Genomic DNA, 23,814 nt, shown 5'->3' with positions numbered 1-23,814 from the left:
TTTATGGTTCCCCAATCCCTCTTGAAGAGTTAATATTAGGTTAGGTCAAAAGAATTTACTAAATTTACTATCTGTGTTGTCTTGGATAAATCTCATAACCTCTTGGGCCTCAGGGTTAATACCTAGTGGTGATATTTTGATCCAGTGATAGTGCCCCCCTGGCTGCTCTCCAAACAAGACGCTCTATCTCTAGGCATTTTCCCTGACTGTCCCCCATGCCTGGAAAGCTCTTTTCACTCCAACTACTGGCCTTCCTCACTTCCTTTAAGTCCTGACTAAAATCCTGCCGCCTATAGGAAGCTTTCCCTAATCCTTCTGATTTCAGTGCTTTTCCTCTTTAAGTAATTTCCCATTTTTCCTGTATATAGTTTGCATTATTCCTCTTTGTTTATGCATTGGCTCCCTTATTAGATTGTAAGTTCCTTGAGGGGAGGGGACTGTCGTTTGCCTCTTTTTATATTGCCAGTGTTGCAGTGCCTGACACATAGTAGGAGCTTGATAAATGTTTATTGATTGCTCCAAGAGTATGAACATTTTATTCACTTTATTAGCATAACTCCAAAATGTTTTCCAGAATAGTTAGACCGATTGCTTATTTTTCCACATCTCATGAAAAATGGCTTGACTGTTTCATTTTTACCAGTTTATTAGGTGTGAAGTGAGACTTTGGAGTTGTTTTGTTGTTATTGTTGTTGTTGTTGTTGTTTATAATCCTTTACCTTCCATCTTAGAATCAATACTATGTATTGCATGTAAAAGCAAAAAGGGCTAGGAAATGGAGATTAAGTAACTTACCCAAGACTTCCCTTTTCTAGGCCTTGCTCTCAATTCACTGAGCCACCTGATTGGCCTCTATTTCTGTTATTATTTTAGTGATTTGGTGCGATTATATTATATATTGAATATCAATATATTGATTATATATTGAATATCAGAACCTTAAAAGAGATATGTGATGCAATTTCCCCCCATTGATAAGCTTCCCTTCTTATCCTAGTTGTTGATTTTGCACATATAAAGGCTTTTCCATTTTTATATAATAAAAATGATTTAGTATTTTGAAGATCACCTCTATCCCTTGTTTACAAACACTCCCCTTAGCTATGTCTATAAAAAGTACTTGATTTGGTTGTCTTCTAGTTTTTAGAAATTGTTTTGGCTTTAAATATTTATTGTCTATCCATTTTGGGGCTTATTATGGTATGTGGTATAATTTCTGAGACCTATAGCTAATGGTCCAGTTGTAAGACTCCAGAGTTATGATCTTCATGGATTGATTGAATAGAATTCAATCATTTTTTGTTTCTGCTAGGTTCTTACTATTTGGAAAATGGAGAGAAAAATTATATCTCAATTATAGATGGATTTTAAGAAAAACTTTCTAGTTACTTATTTTACTTTTGTATGTAGATTTGGATGGTCTAATTTTGGCTAAATTATTTCTTTTCAGATACACTTCTTATATCAATATTCCCTTCAGTTTTTCTTGGATATTTATCACAATGTATTATATGAGAACCCAAACTTAAAGGGCATTACTGATCACACCCAGCGGCTCTCCATCATTACCAAGGATCTCTTCCAGGTAGAAGACAAATTCCCTATTTTTCATGCCTAATATTTATAATTTCTTGTAAAATTTGCTTCCTCCAATAGAAACAACTTGTTTAATGATTTGTCTCTGAGAACATAAGCATTTGTCACTTTTGTCAACAGGTGGCTTTTAACAGAGTGGCCAGAGGCATGTTACATCAAGATCATATCACCTTTGCAATGCTTTTGGCAAGAATTAAACTGAAGGGCACTATTGGGTAAGTTTGCTCCTTTTCCTTATTCAAGTTCATCATTTTTCATTCAGTTAACAAGTACTTACTGAATGCTTACTATCTATGTAACTCTTATACTTGGTACTAAGTAGAAAATCTGGCTGAAAGCTCAAGGCCTTTGGGCATAAGACTAATTATGAAATGATGTTTTACTAATAATTATAGAAGTTGGAACAAGAGATATAAACTTGTATTTTCCTATGTTAATTTGTTGAATTTTTACTGTAATTTTTATTCTATGACCAAGTGTTAAATTGATCCTATTGCTTTTTCCCCCCATTTTTTTTTAAACCCTTACCTTCTGACTTGGAATTAATCTGTGTATTGGTTCTAAGACAGAAGAGCAAGGTAATGGGGGTTAAGTGACTTGCCCAGGGTCACACAGGTAGGACGTATCTGAGGCCAGATTTGAACTCAGTGTCCTCAATCCACTGAGCCACCTAGCTGCCTCCAGATATTATTACTTTTAATGATAGTGAATAGGAAAATAAGAAACCTAAGTTAAAGAGATGTTTCATGTACAGGGAGCCTACCTATGATGCTGAATTCCAGCACTTCTTAAGAGGGAAAGAAATCGTACTTAGCTCTGGTGTTCTTCCCAAAATTAATGGACTGACTGTAGAACAAACAGAAGCAATGATGAGATTGAGTTGCCTTCCTGCATTTAAAGACCTAGTTTCAAAAGTTCAAGCTGATGAGGTAAGTGCTTTAATTAAGTTATTATGAAGGCTAGCCTTGTCCTAGAAAATTGATCATAAGGAATTATTCTTATAAAATAGCATAAATTGCACTTGTGAAATCTTGACTCTGATTTTCAATATGTGAGCCTCAAAATAGATTATTACTTTTTAATGAGCCTTTTTTTTTTAAATAATGGTAATATGTTAACTGTTTCCATTACAGCAATTCTGCATTTGGTTAGACAGCAGCTCCCCAGAGCAGACTGTGCCATACCTCTGGAGTGAAGAAAAACCTGCAAGTGAGTTTAGGACCAGACTTTTTTTCCTTTGTAATCGTAACCCATTGAGTATTAATTTCCATACTACAGCGGTCTTGATTGTTCAGTCAAGTTTAGTTAACTGAGTAGAAATAATGTAAGTTTCCCAGGCAAAAATAAGTAGCAGGTCTCAAATTCTTTAGTGTATAATCAGTGGTATGGGAATTTTAAAAGTTTAACAAATTATCCCTGTTAATGTGCTATCAAGATAAAGAGACTGCTAACTCCATGAGTTTTGCTATAGCAGTTTTCTCAGGGAGCAGGGATTGAGCACAAGAGTTACCAGCAAGTAAGACAAAGGTCTCAGAATTTCATTTCCAGTATACTTAAAGAACAGGAAGGAGTTTTCCATAACTCTTCAAAGTGTGTGAGATGTTTCTTTTTTGTCAAGGCCAGATAACCATCATCTGATTTCAGATGTTGTTGGGGAGATGCTTTAAAAGAAGAGTAGGAAGGATTCACTATGAAAACAATTGGGGTTTAAGAAAGGATTCAGGGAGGCAGTGAGAAATCCTGACTTTATATGACACACAGGAGAGGGAAAAGGACCAGCAATGCTTAGAGATAGTAGAAATTAGAATCTTCTTGAAGAAGGAGGGGGCTTGGACCGTTTCAGGAGAAAGCTTCTCCTTGTCCTCTAAAGAACTGGTGGACTGACAGCTACCATTGACTGAGTTGGTTTCCTAATGATGGCAGCTCTTTGTTCACCTGATAGTAACAATAGAAAGTCCTAAAACTTGTTAGCTAGAGTGCAACAGAGAATTCTCTAATACTTGTATTTTAATCACCAAGCATTTTTAAGCATCTTCTGTGTGCTAGACACTGAAATATATAAGTTCAAAGAATGAAACCATCTCTGCTTTCAAGGAACTTACATTCTGATGAGGGGAAATACTATATGTATATATGTATACGTCATAAATACCAAGTTAGCCAATGTAAAGTAATTTAGAAGAAAGGACAGATCAAGTCAAGAAAACTGCCCACATTGGCCATATCCAAAAAATATTTCTTATACTGCACTTTGAGTCCATCCGTCAGATGGGTAGTATGTTTCATCATGGATCTTCTGGAATAGTGGTTAATCATTGTATTTATCAGAGTGCTTACATTTTTCAAACTGTTTGTTTTTACAATTTAATTGTCATATAAAATTATTCTCCTGCTTCTGCTTGCTTAACTCTGCCTCAGTTTGTATAAACCTTTCCAACTTTTTCTAAGCTATGTCCATCATCATTTCTTACAATAGTATTTCATAGCATTTATATGTCATCATTTATTTAGCCATTTTCCATTTGACAGGCACTCCCTATGTTTTCAGTTTTTGCTGCCACAAAAAGAATAGTTATAAATATTTATATACATCTGGGTCCTTTTCTTCTTTCTTTAATCTCTTTGGGGTATTGACCTAGTGACAGTATCCCCATATCAATGTTTAGTAACTTTGGAGCTATAGTTCCAAATTGTTGTTCAGAATAGCTGGACCCACTCACAGTCCCTCTATTAATATGCATATTTTCTCCTAGCCCCTTCAACATTTATTATTTTCTGTATTTTTTCAAGTTGAACTTATTTCTCTTACTGTATTGTAAAAAATGGTAGACCATATTAAATGAAGAATTAGTGTGAACTTCAAGAACAAGAAGTTCTAATCACCAAGCCAGCAGGACTTCATTAAGAATAAATTGAGCCAGACTAGCTTATTTATTTTTTTTTTACACCAGATAGGTATTTAGTTATAAAAGTTAAACTAATTATCCACTATCTGATAATCCAATAGGCAGATTGGAGATCTTTGGGCCTAACTGTAGCTGGATTCAAAAAAGATTGCCTGGCTGTACCCAGAGTAGTTGTTAATGGTTCACATCATTTGGGAGGGAAATGTAGTCAATACCCCTGAGATCCGCCCTTGATATAAAATGGAAATGACACCAGGCCAGTGACTTGGACAAAGGCATACTTTTCAGAATTACAGCTGACACACAACTAGAGAGGGAGAGCTGACCCAGAGACAGAGTCCACTGATGCTGAGACAAATTTAAAAAGATGAAATATAATGTAAAGTCTTAAACTTGCATTCAAGAAATCAACTTTGCAATGATAAAGTAGAGTGAGATTCCATCAATAGTTTTGTCCAAAAAAGATTAGGGAACATTGAGTCGGCTATGAAATATGATACCCAGAAACACTAGTACAACCTCAGGCTTACCTAGGAGAGGAACCATGTCCTCAGTGAGTGTGGTGAGAGAACCACCTTACTCCTCCTGAGTCAAAATAGACCAAGGCTTCTTTTTATAAAATCTGGGCATCACATTTTAAGAACATGAGTATGCTAAAGAGAATCTAGAAGAGGGCAACCCAAATGGCGAAGGGCCTGGAGATCGTGTCCATAAGGATCAGTGGAAGAAACTTAGCATGCATATCTTGGAGAAGAGAACACCCTGGGAAGTAGGAATGTGTGTTGATGTGGGGGAGCCATCTTCAAGACCTTGAAAGCTTACTACGGAGAAGAGGAATTGGCCTGGTTCTGAGTGACAAGTTAAGATCAGGATGGGAAGTTGCAGGGGTGGATTTAGGAAAGACAATGGGCTGCCTCAGGAATTAGTGGATTCTCTCATGCTGGAAGTCTGCCAGTAGTCCCAGTGGGATGTTGCAGCTGGGATTCTTGATAAAGTTCTGATTGGACTAGATCACCTCTTGGGTCTCTTCCATTTCCTAGATTTGGTGATATTTTAACAACAGTGAAAGAAAGACAGTCCAAACTTCTATTCTGAGTCAAGTAGGCTTTATCATCAGATGTGAAAAATAAAGGGAAACCTGTAGGAAGGCAGATACTAATAGAGTGAATGAATGGTGTTTTATTGGTGCTTTTGCATGTGAATAATGACCCTTCTTCATTTCAGCCCCCATTGGTCAAGCCATTCATCGCCTGCTGCTGATCCAGGCTTTCCGCCCTGACCGTCTCCTAGCCATGGCTCATATGTTTGTTTCTACAAATCTCGGGGAATCTTTCATGTCCATCATGGAACAACCACTAGATCTAACACACATTGTGGATACTGAGGTAATACAAACCGGGTTTATAAACTACAAAGCAATGAGGAAAACGTTGGGAAGCAGCACTTTCTCCTGGTTCCAATTCAGGCAGTTGTTGTGACCCCATTTGGGATTTTCTTTTCTTCTTTTTTTCTTTAAACTTACCTTCTGTCGTAGAAGTGATACTAAGTAACCATTCTGAGGCAGAAGAGTTTTAAGGGCTAGGCAGTTGGTATTAAGTGACTTGCCCAGGGTCACTTCAGAAATTTCTGAAGTCAGCTTTGAACCCAGGACCTCCCATCTTCTGGTCTGGCACTATCCACTGAGCCACCTAGCTGTCTTTATTTGGAGTTTTCTTGACAAAAAATGCTAGAATGGGTTGCTCTTTCCTTCTTCAGCTCATTTTACAGATGAAGAAACTGAGGCTAATGAGGTTAAGGGATGCATCACCCAGGGTCACATAGCTAGTAAATGTCTGAGGCTAAATTTGAACTCAGGTCTCCCTATCTCCAAGCCATTCCCTATCCACTGGGCTATCTAGCTGTCCAAACAAACAGCAACAACAAGCAACCAGCAAAATACATTGGAATTGGCATATAGCATGACAGGAGTTATAATCCCTGTGAACTTTGCCTTCACCTACCTTTATTACCTGTTATTCATTCTGGGCACATGAGAGACATGAAAAGTCTAGAGTACATCTGTAGTAAAGTGACCAGGATTGTGAGGGAACTTAAGCCTGTATGAGAAAGATCCATTGAAGGAAGTGAAGATGCTCAGGTTCTATTTGGAGAAGACTTGAGTGGGAGAGAGTACAGGTTATGGTAAAAGAACTTTGATCAGAGGCCACTGGTTGGATATTTCAAGGATGCATATTTCAGTAACAATTTCATCTTCCCAACAGTGTTAGGGATAAAGGGTGAGCTCTTCCTATCACTGGAGGTGGTAAGCAGAGGGAAATGAATACCTCTGGGTTAGACTAAGAGACCTCCTGAAGTTCCCCCTCTGACTCTGACTGACTCGGGGCTTCTTTTTGGCTTCGGATATTTGACCTCTAGTGTATTCTGAATTAGTCTAGTGGCTAAAGTGATCCAAGAGGCCTCTTGTGAAACCTGTCTGAGGCTCATTGTGAAAGAATTGTGGTCTGTTCTTGGCCACAATATTCTTTTTCTTCTCCCATCCCCATACACTCAAGGATATAAAGAAAGATAGATGCATTTTCTGATTTTATCCAGATTTTTATTATATTGAATATGTTTCTCCTTATAGGTGAAGCCAAATACTCCTGTCCTGATGTGTTCTGTGCCTGGTTATGATGCCAGCGGGCATGTGGAGGACCTTGCAGCTGAGCAGAACACACAGATTACCTCCATTGCGATTGGTAAGGATGCTCAGCTCTCATCAGGAAGTCATAGCATGCCATAGTCAGGACTGAAAAGAAGATACCACCTTCTGGTTTTTTTTCTTTTGTAGGTTCTGCTGAAGGCTTTAATCAAGCAGATAAGGCAATAAACACAGCTGTAAAGTCTGGCAGGTAGGTGCTGTTTGGTTTTTTACCCACTGAAAGCCTTAGTGCTCCAGGTCACGTGTAAAATGTGATGGAGTGCCTCTGCTTGCTTCCTGTAGGTGGGTGATGCTGAAAAATGTGCACCTGGCCCCAGGATGGCTGATGCAGCTGGAGAAGAAGCTTCATTCTCTGCAGCCCCATGCTTGCTTCCGACTCTTCCTCACAATGGAGATTAATCCTAAGGTACAGTTCTTCTGTGGTGCTAGGCATGTGGGGCTTCCTGGGTAGGCATTTTTGGTACTTTCCCTGCCATCAGCTGGTTGTGCACAAGGAAACAGGATAGTTGATTCAGGGGCTACATTTTTCCTCAGGTGCCAGTGAACTTGCTTCGTGCAGGACGCATATTTGTATTTGAGCCTCCTCCAGGGGTGAAAGCCAACATGCTGAGGACCTTCAGCAGTATTCCTGTGTCAAGAATATGCAAGGTAAACAAAGCCACACTACTATTTCTGGGCAGATTCCAAAGACAAATGTTGATTGGCATAACCTGACTCCCTCCCACCACCAGCAATTAAAACCACAAGCCATCCCAGCTTAGGAACACAGGTACCCAAAGGTAATTTCTTAAGTCACTTATGCTCCATAGAAGGAGTGCTATGAGCACCTCGTTACAGGTGCTACTTTAGAACCATGGCATAGCCAAACTATAGAATTAATGGTATCAGCCCTATTTCTCAGGCTTGGGAGGAGAGGATTAAGGCAATAAAAGGAGGTAGAAGAGTTTCTCTCTCTCCCCCCCCCCCCATTCTTTTTCCCTCACTCTTCCTCTCCCTTACCTTCCATCTTAGAATCAATACTAAGTATTAGTTCTGAAACAGAAGAGTGGTTAGGGCTAGACAATTGGGGTTAAGTGACTTGCACAGATTCACATAACTAGAAAGTGTCTGAGGCCAGATTTGTACCCAGAATCTCCCATTTCTAGGCCTGATTCTTATCAACTGAGCCTCCTAGCTGCCCCCATCTTGCCCCTTTTCTTGAATAAAACAACACTAGTCTTAGTTAACAGATAAATTTCTTAAACATTCACCCATATCTCTTACTTCATGGTACCCACCTGCTAAAATCTAGTGGTCCAGAATCCTCTCTCCTCCAATCAGATTTTGATATGGATTTTTCACTAATTAGGATAAAGTAATCTTATTTACCTAATTCACATTAATGTAATTATAATTATATATAATTCCAATCATCTCTTATTGGTAAAATTTCAAGCAACATAACAAAGTGAAGTAGGTTCAGAGAATGTGGCTGAGATCTTTTTTGACAGAAAACCAGAATCTCACTGGTATGAGATCCACTGTGGTCAGTCCTGCTTTCCACAGCTTCCTTTTACCTATTTCTCTGTCTACAGAAGTAGCCACAGCACCATCAGGAATGGACACTTCAATTTTAATTTTATAATTGATGAAATATTTGAAAGCTGAGGAGAGGGTCAGAACAAGCCTATACTATCCTTGGGAAAGATATGAGAAGCCTTATGGCCATGTGTTACTCATTTAATCAATGTCTCAGAAGTGGATCTCTGTCACAAAACTAGCCATGCATATATGACTTCTGAATTCTTGAATGGGAGGGAGCCTTCTTCAAGCCCTGGTCATCAAAAGGTTGCTGGCCACATCAGCATCACCCTCCTCTGGATATGTACCTTCTAAGGATTCCATAGGACAGTGATAGCTAGATACTTACTAGAAAAATAAATGCCCATGTTTGTTTTGGCCATTGGTACCTTATTAAACATTCCACCCTTTTTGTAGATAAGAGGAACCCGAATGGTAAAATCCAGTTGTGTTAAATCAGTAACTGATTATTAAGTACAGCTTTAAAGGGAAGGAGATATTGGTGTCAGTGATAAGTTTCTTAGTTAATTTATTAGTATTGTTATTCTGTTGGAGTGTGGGTATTGGAACCAAACCTGAGATTTCATTAGAAATAAGAATCTCTCAGATGAGGCAAATCCTCTACTACTGCATGTAGACACACTCTTTCTCTGGAGCTTATAGTCTTAAAGAGTAACCTAGTACACTGAAAGATTGATTTGCCCAGGTTAATTTTAGAATTTTAACTCAGGTACTCCTGGTCCTGATGCTCATTCTCTGTCCATAAATCTTCCTTTCCAGTATCTTCATATACAGCATTATACCTTCTATATACTTCTCTATTCATTAATAACTAGGTTCCTAACTGTGTCATTGGACCTTTTCCTATTTTTTGAGATGTGTGTATCTATGCATGTGTGCCCATACATATACACAGGCGCGCACACACACAGATAAAATGATTAGAAGTCTAGTGCCCTGAATGGGGGAGGTGATATTATAATCCCGCTGTAGGGGACAGCTGGGTAGCTCAGTAGATTGAGAGCCAGGCTTAGAGATGAGAGGTCCTAGGTTCAAATCTGGCCTCAGACACTTCCCAGCTGTGTGACCCTGGGCAAGTCACTTGACCCCCATTGCCTAGCCCTTACCACTCTTCTGCCTTAGAATCAATACACAGTATTGATTCCAAAAAGGTACAGGTTTAAAAATAATAATAATAATTCCACTGTATTCTCCCTAGTATCCTCTGGGCCCCACATTTTAGGGAGGGACATTGTAAAATTATTTGAGGAGACCTTAAGGAGGGGAATTATGACAGTTAAAGGTAAAGGACTTGAAATTGCCTAATAACAATAATACTGACATTCATGAAGTGCTTTAAAGTTTGCATAGCACTCTAGAAATATTATTTTATTTTTATAATAACCCTGGGAGATAAGTATTATTGTCCCCATTTTACAAATGAGAGAACTGAGACAGACTAAGGGGGACACTCAGCTAAGTGGCTACAGCTATATTTGAACCCATGTTTCCCAGATTCCAAGTCTAGATTCTATTTACTGATGCCTAAGCTGTTTTATGAGGACTTGTTAAAGGAACTGGAAATGTTTAGCCTAGAGAAGAGAAAAAACTCAGAGAATACATTCATTTTTTTCAAGTATCTGAAGGATTTTCATAGGATGAAATGATTAGATTTAAGATGGGTTACAATAAGAGATGATTTGTAGAACTTAGAGGAAAGCATATTCAGGTCTGATATAAGAAAGCTGCCCCAATAGGGAATGGGCTACCCAGTAAGGGTACAGTGGGCTCCTCGTGGGAGTTCAGGCCAGAAGCTGGGATGATTTGATTTAGGAATATTGGAGACTCATCCTTTTAGGCAGAGTTTGCGATAGATCAGAGGTGTGAAACTTGATATCTAAGCTAGTTAAAATTGGGAAAATGTCTAGCAAAATAAACAAAAATAAAATTTTAAAACACAGCATAAACAAGTGTCAGTTTGTGGTTTTCCAAGTCACTATATAGCCTGTAGGGAATTTGTTTTTGACACTGCTACAATAGATGACTTCTGACCCCCCTAACTAGGCTTCAATAATTCTATGCAAATTAGTGTTCATTAGTAAACATTTTTTTAAATTTGTGTCTTTGTATACATAAGCCAGGTACTTAATATCTGTTTGGAGGATTGAAGGAATGGAGGGGAGTGGGATGGCTTGTTATTGTAAGATTTATTGCTCTGATTCTGACTTAGTTGTAAGCGCTGTTTAGAAATTGGTGCGGCCTTATGATATTTCTCTTCTTGGTGGCTTCTCTAGTCTCCCAATGAGCGTGCTCGCTTGTACTTCCTGCTGGCCTGGTTCCATGCAGTCATCCAAGAACGTTTGAGATATGCCCCCTTGGGATGGTCAAAGAAGTATGAATTTGGGGAATCTGATTTACGTTCTGCCTGTGATACAGTGGATACATGGCTTGATGATACAGCAAAGGCAAGTTGGTTCAGTGCTTCCTTTTAGTCTTCTGTTTCCCTAGGAAACATTTAGATTAGTAAGAAATTATGATGATAATGGCACATATTTGTGCTGGAAATGAGCTGCCATTTAGTGGTAATAAAAGCACAGCAAAGACATCCTTCTCTGAGGTTCCTTAGAATTGAAATCCAGCAATAAAATGATCCAGGACAAATCTGAGGGACTTATAAAAAGAATGCTTTTTGCATCTAGAGAAAGAACTGTTGGACTAAGATGTTTCACTTGTTTGGGTATATGATTTGGGAATTTGGTTTTATAAGATTATTTTTTTACAAAAATGAATAATATGGAAATATGCTTTGTGTGATAATACAGATGTATATAACTTAGATTGAATTGTTTGTCAGCTCTAGGAGCAGGGAGGGAAGGAGGGGAGGGGGAGACAACATGAATCATATAACTTCAGAAAACTTATGGGTAAATTTGTTTTTAAAATAAAATAAAGATTTTTTTAAAAAGAATTGAAATCCAGCTTTTGCCCATCCATCCTTCGTTCTTGAATTGGTGACACAACTCTTTCACTCTCCCTAGGGCAGACAGAATATTTCTCCTGATAAAATTCCATGGTCAGCTCTGAAGACACTGATGGCCCAATCCATTTATGGAGGTCGTGTTGATAATGAATTTGACCAGCGTTTACTGAATACTTTCCTGGAGCGTCTATTTACAACTAAAAGCTTTGATAGTGAATTTAAACTGGCTAGCAAGGTTGATGGGCATAAAGACATCCAAATGCCAGATGGTATCAGGTATTTAAATGCTTTCATTTGAGTCTAATTTGTATCAAGGAAGGCTTACTTTCTGAGACTGTGTAGCTTCCCCCCTTCCCCACCTTATATCTGTCTTTGACCTTTAGCCATGCATATTATAGGCACCACATACTCAGACTGTGATGACCCTTCTGAATTTGATCTTTGTGTTTTGTTTTGTTTTGTTTTGTTTTTTCCAGACGAGAGGAATTCGTACAGTGGGTTGAACTGCTTCCAGATACCCAGACACCTTCATGGCTTGGGTTACCAAATAACGCTGAGAAAGTCCTCCTCACCACCCAGGGTACTTTGTCGCTTCTGTATTTCAAATAGTTCAAGCTTGTTCCTTTGCTTAGGCTAATAACCTGATTTAAGGATTTTTCTTTTTGTTGCTTCTTTTGTTCTTATTTCTGGTGGCCTTTTGAGTTTGCTCACAAGCACCTCTGATAGAAAGTAAACTGAACGGAGCACTCAGTGGATTGAGAGTCAGGTCTAGAGATGGGAGGTTCTGGGTTTAAATAGGATCTCATACAGTTCCTAACTGTGTGACTTAACTCCCATTGCCTAGCTCTTACCACTCTTCTACCTTGGAACCAATACTCAGTATTGATTCTAAGGTGAAAGGTAAGAGTTTTTAAATTAAAAAAAAAGAAAAAAGAAAAGTACAAATAAACTGGAGAAGAAAGCTCTAGAAATAAATCATCACAAAATTTTGCATTATACTAATAACTGCAGGTTTATTTGGATAATTAAGTTGAAGTTGTTGGTAATACTCCCTTGCTTATGTTCTCAAGCTGAAAAGGATCTTCAAAATCATGAGTCCAGATCCTATGTTTTAATGGAGAAACTGAGACCTAAAACTTTCCCACGGTCATACAGAAAGTAAATGGCAGAGAAGAGATAACTTAGGGATTCTTAACTCTGATATTCTACTGGCTGTACCACTGAGTCCCATTTGTATAGCATTTAGTGGACATGAAAGTGTTTTATGTACACATGAGTAGGTTTATGTACCTGCCCTATCCAAAGAGGAAGAAAAAGCTCACAGAGGTTTTAATTTGCAAGATCAGTAGCTAATCTGGAATTGGGACCTGGATAAACATACTCCCAGTCCAGTGCTTTTTGTATATTGCAATGTGCTGGTCTAAAATGATTTAGATAAAGAGAAACTTTCACATTGAAAACTTAATTTTAGAATAAACAAAACCTGTTTAATCAAAGCAGAAATAGCTCTGATAGTAGGCCTAAATTGTATAACATTACTATTTCTACATTAGAATAGATTGTGTTTTGTGTTTTTCATCACCCTGTTCCATTTGTGAGAATAAAGATTAAAGGAATTATTCAGGAAATAGGAAAAAATCAAGCAATCTAGTGATGTTTCAGAGTGTGAGGTATTATAGAAATTACTTTCTTTAGAAAAGAGGCGAAAGTTAATTAGCATAAGATCAGACTTCCTAATGGGCACAGGTAGTCTTTTTCTTTTTTTCCTTATCCTTGTGTCTTAGAATCAATACTAAGCATCAGTTCCCAGACAGAAGAGCAGCAAGGGCTAGGCCAGGAGGCCAGTTCACTGTCCCTCAGACAGTTGGAGGGCCAGACTATAAAAACCTAACCCTAAATTCGCTGATTTCTAACCAGACAGCAGTATGCACAGTGTGGAATTCCCTCCCCTTCATCTCCACTCACCATGCTGATGTCTTCCATTGTGCAGCCACGTAATCCTTTGTGCTGCGCCTTGTTCTAAGGCGTCATGCAAAGGATTATATCACCAGAAGTAGTACTGTACATGAGCCATGCAGCACTTTGCGGCGCAACCACATACAATGCTCCTCTCACTGACCACCAATGAAAGAGGTGTCCCTTCCAGAAGTCAGATAAATGGCCTCAGGGGGGGCGCAGTTTGGGGACCCAAAAGTGTCTGAGGAAGTGTCAGAGGTCAAATTTAAACCAATGACCTCCAGACTTCAGGCCTAGCTCTCTATCCACTGCTGCTTGCTGCCCCTCAGATAATCTTTTTCATTGACTTTCAGTATCTCTCAGGGGTGGTCGTCACGCTGTTATACTGATTAGACTTTACAATGAAATCTCTTAGCAAGGTGACTATTGTTACTGCTCTTTGGTTCTACTGTTGTTCTTTTTCTGAATCCATATCACAGAACTGCCATATAGCCACATATGAGAAGTTTTCACATAACTTGCTAATAAATTTCAAGTTCACTTTCAATAACTACAGCGTTCCTCAGCCTGCATGAACTGTTCTTGAGGAAACCAACCCAGCACTGGCACTTCCTGTTCTGCAAGCTCACTAACCATCCATGCTTCAGTGTTCTAGAATCTGGCCTGGAATCAAAGTGAAACTCACCAGGCCACTGTACTCTCCAGAATGCTGTTCCCCTTTTCAAGAGAAGGCCACATTTGTCCTTCTCCATCCCCCATAGACTTTCAAAGACCATGTGAGGTAGCTAAGCAGCCACCCTGGCCAGTGGAGCTCCTATGGGCCTGGTGCTAACAGGGGTGATTCAAGACTCTCTTAATATCTCTCTACTTATTTAGACTGTCAACCATTTTTGTTCTGTCCTTTTCGGTTCAGCAAGGATTTTTTAAGTGCCTGCCATGTGCTGGGTCCTGCAGACACCAGGACAAAAAAGGAACAATCTCAGCCCTTGAGGAACTTTACTTATGATATTCTTGGAGAATGAGTGCAACTTCACTAATCTCTGCAGCCTTCAACTGAATTTGAAAGGAAGCAAGAAAATTATTTGCAGATTATTTTTAGCATTGAACTCAAAAGTAAAAAGTTCAGTGGTTCAGTCTTCTTTGTATCATCTTTTATCACCAAAGCAGAAGTTCCTTCCCTTCTTTGCTCCTTTTTCCTCCCCTAAACATAGTTTTTTAAAAAGCAACACCTTTTGATTTCCTAATTTTCCTTGTCAGTTTTAGCTTATTGGTAGTTAAAGTGCTCCCAGCATTGTTACCAGGCTGCACTGCTTTTTGTGGTTCTCTTGCATTATTTGCCCTGATTTCCATCTTACCCTTTCTTTTTTCTTTATTAAGCAGGTCTTTATTTTTTATATATCTACTTTGGTCTCTTTAGGTCAGTGCTGTCAAACTTGGGGACCACTAAACCAATGCCACATATTTTATGTTCTATTGTATTTTTATTTTCTTAAATATTTCCCAAATACATTTTAATATAGCTCTACTGGGGGGGGGGGGAACAGCCAGGGTATTTGACACACCTGCTTTAGATACCTCCCCTCTCCCCAAAATAATTTCTCTTGATCACTAAAAAATTTTATTATGGAAACCTTCCCATTCCTCTGGCCTTTCTTTCTTCCTTCTTTTCTTCCCTTCTTTTTTTCCTCAAAATGAAACTTCTCTCTAGAAATTATGCCCTTACTTTCCTTATCTCATATTTCAAAATGAAATTTTTCACTTCTTCCCACCTTTCCTGCCCTTGCTGATGAGATTGGGGTCCAGAAGAGCAGGCCAGAGAAAGGGCTGAGGTGTATTTACAGTCAGAAGACTCGTTTTTGAATCCAGCCCTGCCACTGACTCTCCAGGAGACTTTTAGACAGTCACTTAAGTTCTGTCAAATGAAAGATTTGCATGAGATGATCTCCTGAAGTCCCTGCCAGATCTCAATCTCAGATCCTGTGATCCCCTCACTTTCTGAAGAATGAAATGATCAACTCTGCATTTGGCAGATGGTCAGAGAATTGAAGTTCCCCATCATCCCCATCTCTGCTCTCATGCTTCTATGCCAGTTTTGTCAACTGTTTCCCACATATTTATTTCTTCTGTATGTCTCTGTGGTCTGTAGTATGTTGCATTTCCTAGATCTTTACCCAAAATGCTCAACACATTCTTCCCATACTCGATATCTATATTTCCTCCCAGAATGTTATCAGTATTCAATACCTTTTTACCTGTACTCTCCTTTGAATTCTTGTCATAAGTTCTATCAGATGTCAGTGGTACCTTATGGGATCACATTTACCTTTTTGTTTTATAATTTCTACTTCATTTTTTCTTGTTTAACTATATATTATTCATTTTTGCATGGCTTCTTCCCTAGATTTCTATTTCTTGTGAATTTCTAGATGGTTTTACTATTATTCTTCTCAAATTGTAGCTGCTTTCTGTGGTACTAGCTAGGTGAAGATATATAGGCATCTCCCTTCCCCTTCATTTTCAGTCTTAAGAAAAGTTTTTAAGTTTTGAGAAGATTCATAGGACCCAAAGCAAATACATTCTTACCAGCCATTTTTAGGACCCTGGCTAAAGAGTCTGTCTTTCCTTTAGTTTCAATTCATGGCCCAGAAATAGAGATTTTTATTCTTCTTTAATCATCTCTTGACTTGCTAAATCTGCTCCTCTTCTGAATTGCCAGTTCTATGCCAAAGTTCTTCAGTTTTTTGTCTCTGACTTTATGCTCCTTAGCCATTCTTTAGAGATTCCTATGACAGTATAATTTGTAACCATATGACTCACCAGAAGTGGTTCCTTGTCATCATGTTTGACATATCTGAAAGGTTCTCTGGAAGATAGCAGACCTTGCACTAAAGGAGCTTATGATCTAATATGAGAGAGAGCTAGATATGTAACTTTGATTGTGGTAAAGGCAAAGAGGTCCACACCGCTTACCACTGATTTATTTGCTAGTGATACCTACATCTTTTCAAATGATAATGTTGGCATGAGATCAGCTAGAAATTAAAATCATTCTTATTACATAAAAGTGACTTTCCCTCTTCCTTACCAAAACCATTCCATTTTAGTTTAGAATTAATGTAGCTTCAGATTTCTTTTTTAAAAGTAAACCTATTTTAGACAGTTTATTTTTTTCCCACTCCTTTTTTTCTTTACCCAACCTCCTTGCTATCTCTAAGTGTTTGTATGTTTGACTTAGGTATTGACATGATCAGTAAAATGCTGAAGATGCAGATGCTGGAGGATGAAGATGACCTGGCTTATGCAGAAACAGAGAAGAAGACTCGGACAGATTCTACTTCTGATGGCCGTCCAGCTTGGATGAGAACTCTGCATACCACTGCATCTAACTGGCTGCATCTCATCCCACTGACTCTGAATCATCTGAAACGAACTGTAGAAAACATTAAGGCATGTTCTTTTGATTTCTTTTTCTAAGTGTCTTAGAACAGAAATTATAGAATAGTTTTTCTAGGTAAGAACTAAGACACTGCCCTAGAAGAAACGGGTGAGAACAAGTCATAGAACAGATGATTTGACTCATTTGTGGCACATTTCTATACTCTTTTAAAAAGCCTTTACTTTTTTTTTTTAAATAAGCTCTTAACTTTTGTTCTAGTAATGACTCTAAGGTAGAAGGGCAAGAGCTAGGCAAATGGGGTTAAGTGACTTGCCCTGGGTAACATAACTGGGAAGTATCTGAGGCCAGATTTGAACCCAGGTCCTCTTGACTCCGGGCCTGGGTCTGTATCCATTGAACCACCTAACTTCCTCTTCAGTACTTTTTTTTTTTAACTCTTATCATTCTATCTCAAAATTTATCCTAAATATTGGTTCCAAGACAGAAGAGAACGGTAAAGGCTGGACATTTGGGGTTAAGTGATTTGACCAGGGTCATGCAACTAGAAGAATAGTGACCTTGCAGTCCCTCAATTATGCTTCTTCAATAATCAGTGCATATTACATACTGATCATGTGGCAGGAATCACAGGGGGCACTGAGAGCACAAGAGAAAAAAACAAAAACCATCCCTGCTCCCAAAGAAATGGCATGCAAACATAGAAATAAATGTAGAGTATATGCAAGGTAAATCGCAAGTAATTCCAGAAGGCCATGTAATCTTGTAGAGCTCTGAGTGCCGACCTTGCTTGGGTTTTGGAAGGGAAGACAGCTGCTTTTTCCCCTTCAATTCATCCTTAGTTTCTCTGTAAATATAGGACCCTCTGTTCAGATTCTTTGAGAGAGAAGTGAAAATGGGGGCCAAATTACTCCAGGATGTCCGCCAGGATCTCGCTGATGTGGTTCAGGTGTGTGAAGGCAAAAAGAAGCAAACCAACTATCTGCGCACACTTATAAACGAGCTGGTGAAAGGTATTTTGGTTTTTGTTCCTTGTTATATTGGTATCTCATTTGCTGGGAGGTCTGTCATGAAATTGGGAAGGTTACAGTCAGAGTAATGTGGGATGAGTGCATGACTGCCCTTGAGGCTATTACTAAGTGCTCTAGGAATAAATTAAGGAAAAGCCATGGTCCAGGAGCCTTGCTGCTATCACATGTTTTGAAGTAAGCTTCATCTTTAAATAGCACATTTGCACTGTGAGATCATCAGTCCTTTGTGGTGCAAACCACCCACTCCCACCGGAAGAGAGTGTCTTCCTTACCTGGGGCTAGATAAGCTGTCCAGGGGAGTCTCCACTTTTTGTCTTTAATAACAATTCATTGCTCATGGTGACAGAAAACCTACCCTTCTGTTATGAAAGCTGCCCGTTAAAGATTTTGGCCAATTTATATTCTTAAATACCTTCTATGAAGCAGCAAGGTGGCACTGGACTTAGAATTAGAAAGACTGGAGTTCATATCCTACCTTAGATGCTTACTGGCTTTGTGACGCTGGGGGAGTCATTTAGCTTCTCTAAGCCTCGATTTATTATTCTGTAAGATAGGGATGATAATAATAGCAATAACGGAGTTGTTGTGAAGATTAAATGAGATAAATAAAGCACTTTGTAAAAAACTTTCAAAGCTCTGAATAATGTTAGCTACTATTACTACATGCAAAGTGCTGATCTAGACTCTGATAATACAAAGAAGAAGCAAGAACAGACTTTCCAGTCAAGTCTTTTGATGGCTACAACAGTAATGGAGAAATAGAAATATAAGATAATTGCAGAGGAAGAGAGTCCTCCCAACTAGGAGAATCAGAAAAGGTTCCTTGATGCCCATGACACCTGCATGGCTCCTTGCCCTGCACTGCCATTCCAAGGCAAGTCTAATAAAGGATTCTGAGTCCTATTTTGACTCTGGTAAAGCTTAACAAGTTAACAATTAAGTTTCCTAACCAAAACCACATCTAGCTGCTCTGTGGCTTATATCGTGGGAGCCAGTGCTGGGGCTCTGCAGAGGGCCTCCTGCGCTCGGGCCAGCCAGATGCTTAGCAGTCTCTTGTGTTGTGGTGGTCACTGAGAGGGACAGATGGGGGCTGGTTGATGGCACAACTAAGTGGATTTGAACTAGTGGATGACCGAGCAGAAAGAGTTAGATGATCAAGGGAGCAGCAGTGGCAGCTTGGGGGGGAGAGGGGGACCTTTTGTGGACAGCCACAGAGATTTGACCTAAATCCCATGCTGTTCAGCATGTCCTTAAAGCCCCTGTGAAGGCATTGTCAGAGCTGCAGAGAATACAAAACTGAGAGGGACGGTGAATACGTTGGATGACAGTCAGGGTCCGAAAAGATGTCAGCAGCCTAGAACACTAGGAAGAGTGACGTTTCATTTGGACTCATGTAAATTCTACACAAATACAGGCTACACTTCATGAAAGGAAAACGTAGATATCGATGAGAGCCATCCAAAAACGGAGCACAGCTGTTTCTTCATAAGACGGGACTAAACGAACACTTATTTGTGATGTCATTGAGGGCGTTCTTAGGCTGAGGCTCATGTGGACGCACCAGAGGCCTCTGTGGCCCCGAGATGTTAGAAGTAGCTCCCTGATCTGAAACGGGTTCCAAGGCGGGGGGGATATTTATTGTCTGGTTTTCCACCAGTGTAAATAAATGCATAGAAGATTTCTGTATTCTGCACTGACACCTTCATGACCTTATTTCTTTCTGTAGCCCTAAAGCTCATTAGTCCATCTGCTCCCCTTCCTGCTATCCAGGATTAAAAGGTTCCTTTTCAGCTCTGCTCTCTGCCTAGCCCTCTGCAAGGTGGTTGTTTCTTTTTTAGTTAACCCCACTAAAGATCATAGGTTCTGACAGTGCCTTTGTAGGCCAAGAACTCAAGGAAAATTCCTGTTCATTTCAGAGGAAATGTGACCTAAGGCTAGATTTCTCATCATGTCCTATTTATCTGTGTGTCTCCACCAAAGTCACCATGTAGCTGGAGGTGACTCTTGTGTCAGGTAGCACAAGTCTGGGGGGGCCAGTGACGTGTGAGTGAGTGAGAGAGAGAGAATGTAAAAAGGTTGGATTGTTTTTTGGCCACTTGGGTTTTTGAGTGGGGGCAGGAAGAGAAAGATAAGAGGAAAATATTAATGATGATCATTTTTTAAACATCTCAATTGATCCTCTCTTCTTTTTGGAGTATGCCAGTGTGGAACTTCAGTTGCTTTGGGAACAGTATTCATTAAAGAGGAGTATAATACAAGATAATTAAATCATTACATTTAAATAATTAACATTTATTTGTCTCTGCTTGCTGTTTTAAAATGTGTCCTGAAACACTAGATTTGGTTCCCAGAATTGAACATACTTTGAGTCCAGTTGTCCATCAGTCAGGTGCTTCTGGATAAATCTGTTAGCCAGTTCAAATTATTTTTAAAGAATCGTGGTGTCGTAACTTTACTGATTTTTATAACTCACAGTAGTTAGAATAGAACCTACCAAAGCAGGAGGGAAAGATTTTTACACAATATCTCTGATTTTTGCTTTTGCAGGTATCTTGCCTCGGAGCTGGTCCCATTACACTGTACCTGCTGGTATGACAGTGATTCAGTGGGTGTCTGATTTCAGTGAACGGATTAAACAGCTCCAGAATATTTCTCTGGCAGCTGCTTCTGGTGGGGCAAAAGAACTGAAGGTACTCCCTACATCTGACTGAAATTAGAACAGTTTCCATTTGAAATCCAGGAGTTGTCAGTAGCTCCTCTGGGCCAAAGGTGTATGTGTTATGGGGGAGAGGGGCCCGACTTGGCAGGTGGGTAGTGCATCATTTGGAATTAGCCAAGACTCAAATGGACATTCAATGCTATCTCTTAGGATCAGGAGGCTGGTTTTATTTTTTTTAATTGCAAGGCAAACTTAAAACATGCTGCAGAAATTCTGTCACCTCAGCATTTATGATATAGAAACCTTTGGTTTGAGAGTGGAGAGATTCCCATTATCATAGCCATGACCTAAAAGCTACTTTTTCTTTTGGGGACAGAATATCCACGTGTGCCTGGGTGGCCTGTTTGTTCCCGAGGCTTATATTACGGCCACCAGACAATATGTGGCCCAAGCAAATAGCTGGTCCCTTGAGGAGCTTTGCCTCGAAGTCAATGTCACAACTGCCCAGAATGCTGTTCTGGATGCCTGCAGTTTTGGAGTCACAGGTGAGCTGGGCTGAAGGAAAGCCTCTATTCTTTGCTAAAAGCAAATGGACTTGATCATCTGTTTCTAGGCAATTTTTCCCTTTTGTGTTAAACAGTCTGTGAAAGGCTCTGGAGAGGCTAGATTTTAACTATCACAGTCTCTATTTGCTTTTTTTTTTTAATTTGTTTAATGTGCTTCTTGTAGGTTTGAAGCTTCAGGGAGCCACGTGCCATAACAATAAGTTGTCTCTCTCCAATGCAATTTCAACTATACTGCCTATAACTCAACTTCGTTGGGTCAAGCAAACAAATGCAGAGAAAAAAGCAAATGTGGTGAGTTACCCTCAGCCTGGGGTTTGGGGTAGGCGGCGCTACCCAGGCTTTTGTCATCTCCGTGATTGGTGCTTGTGCTTCTTCCTTTAGTTTGCAGGTGTTTTTCCCCGAGATTCACAGCCCTGTGCTCTATAGACACGTGGCTCTTCCCGTAGGCCTTCCTTCCCCATGGGCCCCTCCCTACATCCACGTAGTTACCTTTGGGTGGAAAGTGCAGGAGATGTGCCCGGGCCCTGGGGCAGAGAGCGGTGCTTTAGGAGGGAAAAGATTGCACAAACAGTGGGCATGCAGTAGCCCCTGGACTTGGGAGAACAATTGGAGCAGTGAGTGTTTCTGGGCTTCTGATCATCATTTGCTGGCTTTCATCTCACAATTCACCTGCTCCTTGATGAGGGATTGTTGAAAAAGCCTTTACTACCAGAGTAGTTTCACGTTTGCCTTTTGTCCTGAACTTGAGCACCGAGCTCTTTTTGGTGAGTTTGCTCTCTCTTCGGCAGGTCACCTTACCCGTCTATCTGAACTTCACGCGGGCTGATCTCATCTTTACTGTGGACTTTGAAATTGCTACAAAAGAAGATCCTCGGAGCTTCTACGAGCGTGGCGTGGCCGTCCTGTGTACAGAGTAACCTGCCACTGGTCTCTCACTCACTCGTGTCACGATTGGCACGTAAAATGTCTTTTTCATGCTTAGATTGTGTTCAGAGGGTTATGGATTGTACGAGAAGGGATTTGGGCAAGTGGACAAATGGGTGATTGGAAGCGGAGTGTGTTTGAGGCAAAGAAATGATTGAGAATAAGTAAAAGAAGGCAGTGCTTTGGTGTTGCAGTTCCCATATTATGAAATAAAGGTTTTTAAGCATGACCTGTGAGTCAGGCCTCTTCCTTGCTATCACTTTGTTCGCTTTAGCACTGCTTGGAGCAGGTGAAAATGCTATAAGTTGTGGGCAGAAGGAACAGTCAGATTCTTTTCAACTTGGGTTCAGAGTCACCTTCATTCTGCCTTGTGGAATTGGGACCATCTCACTTTTTAATATAGCTAGTTAAGCTTGTAAGAAATGAGGTATTTCGTGGCCTTATGTGTGCACTGGAGCTGGAAGGTACCCCTGCATCTCATGCTGGGAAAGAAATCGGGGGCACTGGGCTCAGATCCTGCTACTGTCATCTGTACTGTAAGGAGGCAAGATTAAATAATCTCTAGTCCAATCGATTATTACAGTGCTCAGAGCTCTTTTTAAAAAAGGCTTTGAAAAATCCTAAAGCTGCAGTTCTTGAAATGCCCTTATACCGATGCAAAGAATGTGGTGAAGAATTCATAGGAGGAACTCAAATCACATCGACTGGCCAAAAACCTAGAAACTATCCCTACAAGCAAACACTTCATCTTCTTACTAAGTAGAAATGGCAGCCCACAAAATGACTTTGAATATAAACTCATTTGGAAAAATATTTTGGAGGACGATGATGCAAGATTGACCAGATTCAGTGTGATAGGATGGCAGCTTCAAAGAGGACTTCCCAGCTTTCCCGTTTTGCATATGAAAAACCTCATTGGTGACTGTTAAAAGATGCTCCCCACATTTCAGGGGCTCTTGAGAGAGTTAATTGATAGAGAGCAAAGTGCCGTTTCTTGGGCTTCCCCAGGCCTGCACTTGGGGAAATTTGAGTGCAGTAACTGACTGAGGGAGATGAGGCTAGGAGAATGCCATGTTTCCTGACTTACTTAGGAAAGCCAGCTAACAAGGAAGGATAGATCGTGAGGGGCATATCTAACAGCAGGGATGTGAGGCTCCCTGGGCCCAGGTGGATAGTTCATGGAATTATTAATGGGCAAAGCTAGTGATTCATATACAACTCATTTTTTATCTATATGGAAATGTTTAATTGTGTTGAAATTATTAAGTTCATAATAAAAATATTTAAATAAAGGAAAATTATAAAAATGAACTACTGTTTGGGAAAGGCCAGCAACTCATGCAAACTACATGTGAATCTTTTTTCTTCATTAAGCCATGTGTCCTGAATAACAGTATAATAACTCAATGATTTTTTCCCATGGAGACCATATTATAGTCATTTCCTTTTTTTAAGCCCTTACTTTCTGGCTCAGAATCCATCCCAAGTTTCAGTTCCAAGGCAGAAGAGCAGTAAGGGCTAAGTAATGGGGTTAAAGGAAT

General features: G+C 39.7%; 1 protein-coding gene across 2 annotated transcripts in view; it reads left to right on the top strand.

The window, feature by feature from the left end:
* The window catches only part of DYNC1H1 (dynein cytoplasmic 1 heavy chain 1), a 98,043-nt gene extending 75,541 nt beyond the window's left edge, over positions 1–22,502 (top strand). For both annotated transcript variants that reach the window (XM_056811256.1, XM_056811257.1), the window contains exons 61-78: positions 1,451–1,585; positions 1,717–1,811; positions 2,351–2,525; positions 2,730–2,805; positions 5,727–5,887; positions 7,129–7,240; positions 7,333–7,393; positions 7,486–7,609; positions 7,738–7,851; positions 11,058–11,228; positions 11,802–12,019; positions 12,220–12,323; positions 16,935–17,146; positions 17,953–18,106; positions 20,672–20,814; positions 21,160–21,328; positions 21,513–21,640; positions 22,138–22,502. In XM_056811256.1, coding sequence (XP_056667234.1) covers positions 1,451–1,585; positions 1,717–1,811; positions 2,351–2,525; positions 2,730–2,805; positions 5,727–5,887; positions 7,129–7,240; positions 7,333–7,393; positions 7,486–7,609; positions 7,738–7,851; positions 11,058–11,228; positions 11,802–12,019; positions 12,220–12,323; positions 16,935–17,146; positions 17,953–18,106; positions 20,672–20,814; positions 21,160–21,328; positions 21,513–21,640; positions 22,138–22,266 — 2,481 coding nt within the window. In that variant the 3' untranslated portion in view covers positions 22,267–22,502. The remainder of the gene's footprint in view (positions 1–1,450; positions 1,586–1,716; positions 1,812–2,350; positions 2,526–2,729; positions 2,806–5,726; positions 5,888–7,128; positions 7,241–7,332; positions 7,394–7,485; positions 7,610–7,737; positions 7,852–11,057; positions 11,229–11,801; positions 12,020–12,219; positions 12,324–16,934; positions 17,147–17,952; positions 18,107–20,671; positions 20,815–21,159; positions 21,329–21,512; positions 21,641–22,137) is intronic.
* Positions 22,503–23,814: the final 1,312 nt, after the last annotated feature.

The sequence above is a fragment of the Monodelphis domestica genome, chromosome 1, assembly GCF_027887165.1.
Source record: "Monodelphis domestica isolate mMonDom1 chromosome 1, mMonDom1.pri, whole genome shotgun sequence".
Taxonomy (NCBI): domain Eukaryota; kingdom Metazoa; phylum Chordata; class Mammalia; order Didelphimorphia; family Didelphidae; genus Monodelphis; species Monodelphis domestica.
Note: the sequence above shows the minus strand (reverse complement) of the source record. Positions and strands in the feature narration are given on the sequence as shown.